The sequence below is a fragment of the Saccopteryx leptura genome, chromosome 3, assembly GCF_036850995.1.
Source record: "Saccopteryx leptura isolate mSacLep1 chromosome 3, mSacLep1_pri_phased_curated, whole genome shotgun sequence".
Lineage (NCBI taxonomy): Eukaryota > Metazoa > Chordata > Mammalia > Chiroptera > Emballonuridae > Saccopteryx > Saccopteryx leptura.
The window spans coordinates 330,253,991-330,266,939 of record NC_089505.1 but is presented as its reverse complement, the minus strand read 5'-3'; the positions used below and the strand labels follow the sequence as shown (position 1 = coordinate 330,266,939).

At 42.4% G+C, this 12,949-nt stretch overlaps 1 protein-coding gene across 7 annotated transcripts in view; it reads right to left on the bottom strand.

Annotated features, from left to right (window-relative positions):
* The window catches only part of ESRP1 (epithelial splicing regulatory protein 1), an 85,009-nt gene extending 72,593 nt beyond the window's left edge, over positions 1-12,416 (bottom strand). For all 7 annotated transcript variants that reach the window (XM_066379151.1, XM_066379154.1, XM_066379156.1 and 4 more), the window contains exons 1-4: positions 12,154-12,416; positions 11,499-11,627; positions 10,192-10,305; positions 6,926-7,040 (exon numbers count right to left, since the gene is read on the bottom strand). In XM_066379151.1, the coding sequence (XP_066235248.1) occupies positions 6,926-7,040; positions 10,192-10,305; positions 11,499-11,627; positions 12,154-12,285 (490 nt within the window). In that variant the 5' untranslated portion in view covers positions 12,286-12,416. The remainder of the gene's footprint in view (positions 1-6,925; positions 7,041-10,191; positions 10,306-11,498; positions 11,628-12,153) is intronic.
* Between the last annotated feature and the right edge of the window lie 533 nt (positions 12,417-12,949).

Below are 12,949 nucleotides of genomic sequence, written 5' to 3'. Positions count from 1 at the left end.
AGAAGCATCAACTTCTAGTTACAGCACTTTAGTTGCTCATTGCTTCTCATATGTGCCTTATCCAGGGACTCCAGCTGAGCTAGTGACCCCTTGCTCAAACCAGCAACCTTGGACCCAAGCCAGAAACCCTGCACCTCAAGCCAGAGACCCTTGGGCTCAAGCCAGCGACTATAGGGTCATGTCCATTATCCCACGTTTAAGCTGGTGACCCCAGGCTCAAGCCAGCGACCTTGGGGCTCCAAAACTGGTCTTCAGCATCCCATATCAACACTCCATCCACTACCACCACCTGGTGAGGACAGAGCTCATTTTCTTAAACACTCTGCTATATATGAACATTTCAAATATAATATCAAAAACAAAAATTCAGGCCAATGTCACTGTGTTAGTAGTACACGCACACATATATATTCTTTACCCTCATGGAGAAATAGTGAAACACATATAAACACACAGACACACACTCACCTCCACTAATCCTTGGATGGGCAGGCAAGAGTACTTTAGTGATTTTGTATTTTTTACCCTAATAATGGAAAGCTGCATGAGAAAAATATTTGCTAATAATGTCAAACAGTACATACAGACACAATCCCTACAAGTGGCTAAAATTTTATATAATCAACCTCTCTTTCCTGCTCAATAATTTAGTCAGTATTTAGTGCTCAGGAAACACAGATAGTAAATTTATAAGGGATGGAATTTACCTAAAATGCTGATCCCATTCTCAAATAATTTTTATACATTTTAGAATATTACCCCCTAGTTAATGAGTAGGGCTTTTATATCAGATTTAGGATCAAATGCTGGTGCTAATTTAAGACAAAACCTCTAAGCCTCAGTTTCCCCAGCTATAAAAGGGGTGAAACTACCTCCACTGGACTGTTGTGAGGCCACTACTGAGATATACTGTATCGTAAGCACCAATTAACAGCTCTCTCCTTTCAACTGCTAGTTGTACAAGGCCATCCTTTATTAAAAATAGTCTTTAAGCCTGACCAGGCAGTGGCGCAGTGGATAGAGCATTGGACTGGGATGCGGAGGACCCAGGTTCCAGACCCCGAGGTCGCCAGCTTGAGCACAGGCTCATCTGGCTTCAGCAAGAAGCTTGCCGGCTTGGACCCAAGGTTGCTGGCTCGAGCAAGAGGTTGCTCAGTCTGCTGAAGGCTTGCGGTCAGGGCACATATGAGAAAGCAATCAATGAACTAAGGTCTCGCAACGAAAAACTGATGATTGATGGTTCTCATCTCTCTCCGTTCCTGTCTGTCTGTCCCTGTCTATCCCTCTCTCTGACTCTCTCTCAGTCCTGTTAAAAATAAATAAATAAAAAAGACTTTAGTGTCTGACCAGGTGGTGTTGCAGTGGATAGATTGTCAACATGGAATGCTGAGAATTCAGGTTCAAAACCCTGAGGTTGCGGGCTTGAGCATGGGCTTGCCCAACTTGAGTGCAGGGTCATAGACATGACCCCATGGTCATTGGCTTGAGCCCAAAGGTCGCTGGCTTGAAGCCCAAGATCTTTGGCTTGAACAAGGGGTCATTGGCTTGGCTGGAGCCTCCAGGACAAGCAACATATAAAAAGCAATCAGTGAACAACTAAGGTGCCGCTACTACAAGTTGATGTTTCTCATCTCCCTTCCTGAGTCTGTCTTTAAAAAAAAAAAAATTCTTTAGTCAAGGTTTGGCAAAGTGAAGTTAAAACAAGGCAGGAAAGATCTTGATTGATAAAAATAAATCAGTTCATGAATAACAAAGCTTAAAAAAAATAGGCCAAGAAACCTATTTCTGTTAACATGAGAAATATAAAATAGAGTTACTCTTTTTAAAAACTGGGTAACTTGTTTACCTTATTTTTCGCTCCATAAGATTCACCTTTCCCCCCAAAAAAAGTGGAGGGGGAAATGCCTATGTGTCTTGTGGAGCGAAAAATACGGTATTTTATTTAATATTTTAACACACCATTTGGTTCAGAATATTTTTTTTCTTATTTTCCTCCTTAAAACCCTAGGTGTGTCTTATGGTTAGCTGCATCTTATGGAGCGAAAATACGGTATATAGTCTCATCAAAATGTTCTGTCAGGAGACAATTAGTATTAATTTTCACAAGGGATCTAAGATAATTTCTTCCTCAAAACAAATAACAACATATCACAAGGGCCCCAATCCCTAGCACCACACCCTCACCACCTCACCTGATTAAGTAAAGAGCTTACAAAATGCCACCCACAGTTCACCTACTAAATGAGGTCTTCTCTCCAGTTGGGACTGCATAATTCAAAAAGCAGGTAACAAAACCGCCACTGGCATAACTCAGAAAGCCCCAACACCAACAAAAGTGCTTTTAGAACCAACAGACTGACCACAGAGGGAAATAAGTGCTAAAATAAGAACCAGAATTGCATCCAAGAAATTCCTAAAACCAGTTCTTTTATCAAAGTGGTCATACTGTTTTGTTTATATTGCACCTGATAGTTTACCAAGCTTTCACTGGGAATACCTGAGATAAAATTGAGGCTTAGAGAAGGTTAAGTGACTTTCCCAGGAAAGCAAAGCTGCATATTCTCTTATTTGTCCCTTTCCAGGGTGAGCTGAGAGCCTTCCTCCCCTGCTGGTTTACCTGGTAGAACAAATAATCCCCTCAGGAGCAAGTGACTCTCCATCTACTTGGCAAAACCACCAAGGATGTGTAATGACCATATTTCTGTTTCCATATTTAGTGTCAATTTCCATATTGCAAAGGAAACTGTTTAGTAGTCTAAAATAGAACAACTCTTCAATTCAGACACTGTGGAAATTATTTGCATAAATAATGACATGTTGATGGTCAAACCTGGTATAATTGCTTTTGACCTTAGGAATTGGTTCAGTGGCCTACTCAGGGAACTAATGATTCCTCTGAATAGGAGTCAAAACAACTGATCACAGAAGCAACGTAAAACAAAAACCACTGCTAAGAAAGCTTAATAGTATTTCTTACCTGCTAAATGGGAGAAAAAACATACAAAAAACCATTAATAAAAACATTTCAGATTAAAACCCACTTTTTGATTAACAATGAAACTATAAATCTAAGATTTTTCCCAATGTGAACCAAAAAAAAAAAAAAAAAAAAAGACAACTAGGCTGTAATTAAGCTATTTTTGGCCTGGCTGGTTGGCCCAGTGGTAGTGTGTCAGCATGGTGTGTGGATGTCCCCGGTTCAATTCCTCCTGGCCAGGGCACATAGGAGAAGCACCCATCTTTTCTCCACTCCTCCCACTCTCACACGACTCTTGCCTCTCTCTCTCTCTCTCTCTCTCTTCTCCTGTAGCCATGGCTCAATGAAGTGAGTTGGCCCTGGATAGCTGAGGATGGCTCAATCCATGGCCTGTGTCTCAGGTGCTGAGAGAAACTCGGTTGCTGAGCAACAAAGGAACACCCAGATGGGCAGAGCATCATCCCCTAGTGGGTCTGCCAGGTGGATCCTGGTCAGGGCACAAGTGGGACTGTTTCTACCTCCTCTCCTCTCACTGAATTTAAGAAAAAAAAAAATTAAGCTATTTAAAAAAAATATATAAAATTTCCAAATTTTTTAATGAATGCATTACTTAATGGCTATGAGAACCTTCCTAAAATTTCAGGTGAGACGTGCCTGAAATGGAGCCTGACTTTGCTTTATTCACAATTCATGTGTTATTTAATTTTCATCTACGTGGCATTTAAAAAAGAAACACAGTTATAGAACTGGGACTAAAAGAAATAACCAGAAATAGTTGGCATAGCACCCTACACCTTCACTTAAAGTTCAGATATGCAACTTTTTATTTTAAAAAGTAACATACACTGGAGTGTGTAGATAACACAGCACAGAATAAGTAAAAAGTCCAGTTTATCATACTGAAAATGTTTTATAATCCCAAATCTTATATATGTGAAACTCCGAAGAAACCAAAAGAAAAAAAATAGTTTTTTTAACAAGTTTTCCCCAGTCAACAAATTAAGAAAACCAAAGTACCTAAATATAAAAATCTGTTGTTTGTAGCTATAGAAATTTTTACTACTATCTGACCTATAATCACTAGGGAAAGATTTTCTTTGCTAAAAGAGGAAACTAAGATCCTGGCTGGTTGGCTCAGCAGTTAGAGCCTTGGTCCAGCTTGTGGAAGTCCCAGATTTGATTACCGGTCAGGGCACACAGAAGCGACCATCTGGTTCTCCCCCCCTACTCACCTCACTTAAAAAAAAAATAAAGAGGAAACTGAATAGTCAGGGATAAACTTTTTTTTTTTTTTTTTTTACACGAGAGGCAGGGGAGGCAGAGAGAAAGACTTTGGCATGCACCCTGGCTGGATCCACACTGCAAGCCCACTAGGAGGAAATGCTCTGCCCACCTGAGCCCACGGATCCTTTGAGGAGAGCAATCAAGCTATTTTAATGCCTGAGGCAAGGCCATGGAACCATTCTCAGTGCCCAGGGCCAACTTGCTCAAACCATTTATGGCTGTGGGAAAGAGAGAGGGAGAGGGAGAGAGAAGTAGATGGTCATTTCTCCTGTGTGCCCTGACAAAGAATCAAACCAAAACTTTCACATGCCTGGCCAATGCTCTACTGCTGAGCCAAATGGCCAGGGCCAACAATTCTTAATATACTGCTTTTCTTACCCAAATTGTCTTTTTCTATATTAAGATGATTTATTAGAGCTCCCCTCGGGTATCTACTGATCTTTTAGAATTTTTGGTTTTGTATTTTGTACTAATCCATCAAATAGTTTAGCATTTGCTATGGAATAAACTATATACCTCCCCAAAATTCTTATGTTGAAGCTCTAACCCCCAATATGACTGTATGTGGAGACAAGAGTATTCAAGAGGCAGTTAAGGCCATAAGGAAGGGACTTTAATTATTTTAGGCCTATGGCCTTACAGAGGAAAAGATAGTTCCTCTTCTCCCCCAACCCCTGTGAAACACACTGAGGAGGTACAAAGAGTCTTCACCTGAAAGTGAGAATGCCGGCATCCTGAGTTTAAGACTTCCCATACTCCAGCACTGTTACAATATAAATTTGTTCTTTAAGTCACCCACTCTATTGTATTTGTTATGACAGCCTAAGCTAAATAATATGGCATTCAAACCAACAAAAATTAAGAATTTTTCTGCTGTTCCAATATTCTCCCATCCAAGTACTAACCAGGCCTGACCCTGTTTAGCTTCCGAGATCAGATGAGATCGGGCGCGTTCAGGGTGGTATGGCCGTAGACGCCTAATCCCAATTTCCTAAAGAAATTCTTGTAAGAATTCCCTCAAAATGTGCTTCGTCCACCCCTCTCCCAGCACTACTGGGAGCTAAACCAGTAACTAACCAGTAGCCAAACTGGCTAAACCCAAATTACAGCTAACTTCTTCCATTAAGAAGACAAATATAATGGTTTCAGCTGCTTACTTGTGGGTAAAAAAACATACAAGCCTTTTCCAATCAAGAAAAGAAATTTTTTGCCCTAGCCAGATAGCTTGGTTGGCTTGAGCACCATGCTGAAGCACAGAGGTTGCTGGTTTGATTCCTGGTCAGGGCACATACAGGAACAGATCAATGTTCCTGTCTCTCTCTCTCTCCTTTCCTCTCTCTCTAAAATCAGTAAAATAAACATTTAAAAAAAAATAATTTTTTTTTTAAAAAAAGAAACTTTGAAATAAAAGAAAAATCAGGCTTAAGCTCTTGAAAAAGAATGAGGAAGTTTAAGAATAAACATATATAACCCACAAGTTCCTGAAAGCAATTTGGCTTTGGGCGTGTCACCTAACCCTTCTACTACTCAGTATTTCATCTGATATGTTAGCACATGACTGATTAATTAGCACTTCAAAGATTTACTGGGTGAATGATGATGGGTCATTCCTGACTACAAGATCTGTGATTAGTGTGTGTGTGTGTGTGTGTGTGTGTGTGAGAGAGAGAGAGAGAGAGAGAGAGAGAGAGAGAGAGAGAGAGAGAGAGAAACAGAGAGGGACAGACAGACAGGAAGGGAGAGAGATGAGATGCATCAATTCTTCATTGCGGTTCCTTAGTTGTTCATTGATTGCTTTCTCATATGTGCCTTGATGAGGGGTGGAGCATGCTACAGCAGAGCAAGTGACCCCTTGCTCAAGCCAGTGACCATGCGGTCATGTCTACGATCCCATGCTCAAGCTGGATGAGCCTGTGCTCAAGACGGCGACCTTGGGGTTTCGAACCTCAGCCCTCTGCATCCCAGTCCGACACTCTATCCATTGTGTCATGGCCTGGTCATGCAAATTACTTTTAAATACTTAATACTATCTTTTAGATATACTGTCCTTTCAGAAAATTGATTTGAGAGAGAAAAGAAAGAAGAGAAACATGATTTGTTGTTCTACATATTTATGCATCTATTGGTTGATTCTTGTATGTGCCCTAATGAGAGATTGAATATCTAACCTTGGTGTATTGGGACAATGCTCTAAACTGAGCTACCCGGACAGGGCACATATACTATCTTGGTAATAAAAAAATTGGGAGTAAAATCCCAACCTCATTTTACCTCAAATGATGGCTTATTGTAATTCTTACAATTTTATATGTACTTGACTATCTCAGGGAAGGTTAAAAGGATTACCAATTAACAGCTGTTTGAAGAATACACCCACTACTTTAAAAAACACAAACCACTCCTATAATATAAAATTGAATTCTATTCTAGATGTTTTTAATTCATAAAAATTCAACTAGCTTTTAAATTTTAGCAAATTACATTTACTTTAAAAGATGCCTATATAAATGTACTATTAGGTCTTCATAACATCTACACAAGTTTTGGAAAGGCCGTTTTCATCCATACACTGACAAAGTTAAAATATTTTAGTATTTCTTGAATTGACATTTTTTCCTGCAGCTATCTTTTCAAACAATCCTGGAGTAATCAATTAAAGGATACATTCTGTCATTGCTGCAACATCCAGTTTATCAATATCAGATGAGCCAGGGCAACACTTCTTGAATTCTTTTCGAAGGTCAAAAAAGGAATAGAAGCATTCAGGCAATAATACATTCTGAGGAAGGACAAAGTATACATTATTAACTAGATGAATTTAGTTGGCCGTTTCCCTAATAATTAGAATCTAAGAATTGAATATAAATATATTTTACCATAGTTTTTAAATACCTTTAAAAAAAATCAATTGTTATTAGAATGCTTCTATTTTCTGCTATTGTATTATATCCTATATATATATACACACACAAGTCTTATGGAAAAAAACATTCATCTTATTTTAAGGTAATGGATTTTAATGCTTGTGATCCATTATGTATTTCATTCAAAACAGTTTTAAAGCTATAATATAGTATATTTGAGCTGTTGTATTTTATATCTTCTGATGACAAAACTGTACTCCTTTTCTAGCCGTCATCATTTAGACCACCTGTATTTTCACGCAGCAAATTAGCTCCCAGTTCCCATACAGATGCATACATTCACAATGTATAAGCATAGGATTCAGTTGTTGTTGGGAAAACAGCTGTTAGGCTTGCTCGATGATGTAGCAGCTGCAAGCACTTTGCTTGACTGGTATGTGAACGTGTGGCAGAGGCACGTGTGCATAGCCTATGTATGGCTACCAGTGCTTGTGCTCATTAGATTGCAGAGGGTGGATTGCGAATTGCCTGTCTCCCTAACTGCCAGCCTGCCTACTAGTCACTGTGAGGGGCCATTTTGCTGTTCTTTTGCCTTAAAAGCAGTTTCCCACTTTGCAAGACTTTATTAAATGATAATGGCCAATTCTTTCCGCCTCCACAGTTCCTCTACCTTTTGCAGGAATCCAGTGGAAACCTGCCTGGCCTCGGCCACCAGCATTAGTTATAAAACATAGTAGTTTTAAATCCTGGGTTCTAATAACGCATGATCATCTTTACTAAAATCCGAAAAGAGTAAATTCCTGAAAAGGACTTTTTTTGGGGGGTGCCAAATTAGAGTCCAACATTATTTTTCATGAGAAGTCAAATTAGATTAAAGGAAAAAAAGATCACAAATCTCAAAGGCAAAGGAGAAATAGCTTACCCACTGTTCTTAACTACAGGCACCACTCTTACGGATATTAAACAAAGCAACTGGATGGGGAAATATTACGCCCCCCCTTTTTTTCCTGGGGGGAAAAACCCTCATTGACTCATTGAATAACTTTTGAAGCTTTTTAAAAACTGAATTTAGATTTTTCTTAAAATTTAAAAATATTTTGTTCACTAATTGGGAATTTCCACTTATTTGTACACTAAAAATTTCCTCTATTAGATGTAATCTGCTCATGCTATATTTGAAATAGGTATCACTGTATCCTGGTCATGTTTTCAAAATAGTTACCAAAACTATCTGAATCCTCATGATTAATTACAAAAGAAATGTTCATTTAAAAGCTATTTATAATGACAACTCATTGTTCAACAATAAAAAAAAATGGTTTAACTAGTTGTATCCATTTAAAATATCAAGTGTTTTACTTAGAGGATATTGATGTTATATTAAGGTATACTAAAAGATTTGTGTACTGTGAATGCTCCTTATAAAACTAAAGCTCATCTACAAAAATCAGAAAGAATATATTCAGATATGTTTATATTAGAGAAAAACACTTTAATAATATATACTAAGTGACGGGATTATTTACTTTTATGTTTTACCATTTTCTATACTTTTTCTTAATGAATAAAGTAACTTTCATTATGGTATTAAATTGTTTTAGTTTCTTGTTTTATGATACTAAATTAATTTTTCTGTTTTCTTTATCAAAATCCTATAGAAATGACTCAGGAAAATGTTCAAATTTTTCTCTGGTGGTTTTCTCATATCCAAAGTAGCCCCTTTAAAATAACAAAACCAGGTATTTCCTTCAGTCTAACAGGGAGAAGATTATATTTTACCCCTTATATGAGTTTGAGGGGGAAAAATCCTCATATAGATCTATTTCTGGATCAAAGATATAGCAATTGGTCTAGCTTTTAACTAACAAAAAATACTCCCCCCTTTTAATCAAATAATTGTAAGGTTACTATAAAGGGAGTAGTTTTCTCAACCCTCAAGATATAGAAACTTGAGATTCTCCTTTAGACTTTTAAAATTATCAGTATACATTTAATTTATTTCCCTTTCCCTTTCCCTACTGGAGTAAAAAGAAAAGTGCGCTGACTATTCACTTGTGACATCAACTGTCAGTCTAAACCCTTCACTGCAAGAATTGCCTCATACAGTTTCCCTAGAATTACTTTACTTCCATCCTTTTCAAGTTACAGCTCAAGTTGATTAAGTTGATCAGATGAACTATATGTTAGCAATGATTGGCTACACTAGGTCTGCTATATTGCTCTCCATTTTCCCACTGACCCTCATTCTTCTCAGGGAGAGAAATCACATTATATCTACAGTAAGATTGTTATTTTCTCACTCCATATTCTTTTCCATTATCAGAAAGATAAGCAAAGGTAAAAGATGCGTCTGACCCTATTGTTTTGAGACAGGATTCAATCAGTTTTGAACATTTATTTTAAGTCAGACAAAGCACAACATACCATAATTAACATTTCACTGGTTATATGGTAAAGTATTAGTTTCACAGTATACGTTTTTAATAAAATTAGAATTGCAATTTAAAAAGCTTAATTGAACTTTTTTTCGTTGCTCCTTCCTTGCTAGGATAAAGCATTTCCCATACATATCATAGTATATTAAAATACAGGTTATCTCCTAGTTGTAGTTATTTTAAGTGTCAAAAATTCAGCTAATAAGCTTTGGGAAAGGGAGAGTGTCAAGCAATTCAAAAACTTAACAGAAACTGAAAGAAAACTCCTATTAAGTCACCAAAGGGTTGTCTCTTAAATTATTTCACTCTCAAACACCTCTATGAAAGAGCTATGAATCTGTACCATCCTAAAATATACATAACAATATTTAACATTTTAACAATCTATGCATACAGTTCAGTGGCATTAAGGACATTCATTCACACTGCTGCGCAACCATCACTGCCATCCTCTTGTCATCTTCTCAGAATGAAATTCTGTACTCATGAAATAATACCTCCCTCCCCCAAAACAGTAACTTCTCATGTGCAGCTATTTTAAATTAAGAAACTGGGATAAATCTTTCTTTAAAAAAAAAAAGCCTCTCGTCACCAAAGGGTCCAATCCTTCCAACAAGCCAAGCGCTCTTACCTTCTTGGAAGCCTCGGGATGCAGGATTTGCCTGACATGAAGCTGTCCATCAGTACAGAGACAGAAAGAGGTTTCTACCCCAATATTTAGTTCGTTGCTCACTGACTGGTTAAACTGAAAAGAACAAGACACAAGATACAATTCATGCAGGATTTACAGACTCTGCAAAGTGATAACCAGAGAAAACAGAACTAACCTGTGAAAAAGGACACAAGCACTGGGGGGGGGGGGGGCAACATTTGAAAGACTAGGTTCCCACAAACTGTCTAGCTTCCTTTAGATAGAGAAGCTCTCCAGTCAGCCCGCAGTTACCAACAGGAGAATCCTTCTACCGTCCATGCCTAAACCCTTCCATTTTTGCGAAAAATCCAAGACTTTTAAATCAGGTCTCGTTTTCATCAGCAGATTGCCTTCAGATTACATCATTCCCTGGTGTCACGTCTTTTATGGTTGGATGTTCTAGGCTTAAGAAAGATGCCAGTTGGGCAATGTGGGGTAATGACTATACAAACCTCTGGAAACTCTGTTAACACGTTTTCTGAAACAAGCTCAGAAACGATGACTTTCCCCTACAACTGGCAGCTCGTGTGTTAGGGCAGCGGCCCTGAGAGCGCCCTGCCGGACTCGCCTGTGCACAGGTGTTGAGCGTCCTCCTCCTAACTCCCATTAGGTCAGCACCCCCAAGCACCCGGCTTTTAGGTCATCTTAATTCCAATACAGGGATTCCAGCGACTTTCACAGTGACCCAACGAGCAGCCAGCCCTGCGTGTCCGAGCCTGCAAACCCTGCTCGGCGCGAAGACCATGGCCACTCAAGAAGTAATCATGGGACCGAAACCGAGCCTTTGGTAATTCAGAATCCCGAAAGCAAGCGCTCAGTACCGGGCCCGCCGGGCCGCGGGCCTACACCACAGCGCCCCCTGGTCCCGGGGCTGGGTCCAAACCCAAAACCCGGCGCAGGACAGTGGCGTCTGGGGTCTGAGCCCGGGAACGGGGCGCTCGGATTCAAACTCGGCTCAACACTCGATGGGTAAAACCTGGCCGTTTCTTAGGCCGAGGGAACGATTCGGGAAGCAATTCGAAAACCAGCGAATTTGGGCTCAAGACCCCGGGTTTGGGAAATTAAGAGGACCAGAGACCTCCTTCCAAAAGGTCCGACCCGGGCCTGCAGGCGGGTCTCCACCCACGCGGCTGAGCGTCTCGTCACCCGACCGCGGGAACGCTCGTGGGCCGGGGGAGTGGGGTCCGGAGCCCGGGGGAGCTGGGCCGGGCGCCGGGGACCCTGGGCGGCCGGCCCGGGGCTGTCACCTGTCGGAGGGCTTGGTCCAGCTGCGGCGCCGAGGACAGGCTTTCGGCGTCAATCTTCGTTTCTTCCTTACAATCCTCCGTCAGCTCCAACTGATCCGGTCTAACGAGTACTTCGTGCAACTGTCCCACCTGCGGGGAAAAGACGCGGGAGAGTCCGTTCTCCCCCTCCTCAAGCTGGGGTCCCTGTTCCCCCCCTCCTCCCTCGCTTCCCCACTGGGGCGGCCCCCGCCTCGGGGCCGGTCCGGACGCAAGAACCAAAACCGCACCCGTCGCCCGCAGCCCCGAAGGCCGAGAGGGGGGCGCGGCCGTGCCCCCGACCCCACCCCCACCGGGATCGGGTCGGAAAGATCCTGGAAGCGGACCCTGGGGGGGCCCCACGGATTCCACCCTGCCTCCGCGGGGCGCCCCCCGACCGGCCGGGAACCTGGGTCGGGGCGCCCGGCCTCCCCACCTGAGCCAGGTTTTGAGGGCTGAAATGGCTCCAAGGCTGGTGGCCAACAAGTTTGGTTTTACTCTGAATTCTCTAGGCCCCAGGTCTCGCCTCACGAGTGAACAAACTAAAGCACTTGTTTACCGACACCCCCCCCCCTCCCCAACACCTACAACCAACTTCTTGCCCCACCCCTATCGTTTGGGCACAAAAGTGGAGAAATACCTTCTTGTTGGTCAAATCAACGACTTTCCATAACAGCAGGATCAACTCTTTCTCATCCGAGCCCAGCTTGGCCCCAGTGGCCCCAGCAGTGATTCCAAAAAGCACCACCAAGTAATCCGGAGACGCCGTCATGACGAGAGGTAGGGAGGGGGGAGAGGGGGGTCGGGAGGCGGCGAGGCGGAGTGGAAGCGAGAACGAGAAAACCTGTGCTGAACCCTCTCCCGAGAGAAAAGTGAAGAGCGCCCACCCCCCCACCCCTCCTCGCCGCTGCTGGTGCAAAAGGCGGTAACCAGCCACCCCAGCCGACACCTGGCCGGCGCTCCACACCCTCGGCAGGAAGGGGGGTGGGAAGAAGGGCGCAGCAGAACTGCCCTTTTTGTATTCAATTGCCCGTGCGTCTATGCAAAAAGCTTGAGCAGGGCTGCACCCCCGGGAGGCGCGCGCAATGGCTGAAAGCTTTTCTGTTTTGGGATGTGGCTCTACCTGCCCGCCCCCTCCCCCTCCCCCTCCCCCACGTGGTGCAGGTAAGAGACACCTGGCGGCGCCAGCCCATTGGCTCCTTCAAACTACGACGTGGCAGCTGTGGGGGAGGAGGCCGCCTGGGGAAAGAAGTAGGAGGGGGCGGAAGACAATGGCTGGATGAATGGAGGGGGGCGGGCGGGGAGAAGAGAGAGGAGTGGGGGGGAGACACGCAGGGCGGAGAGGAGGCGGTTGCCAGCCAGAGAGGGTAGCTGAGGCCAGACGGGGTGAGGGTGAGGGTGAGGGGTGAAGGACGCGGGAGGGGGGCTCCCGCCTT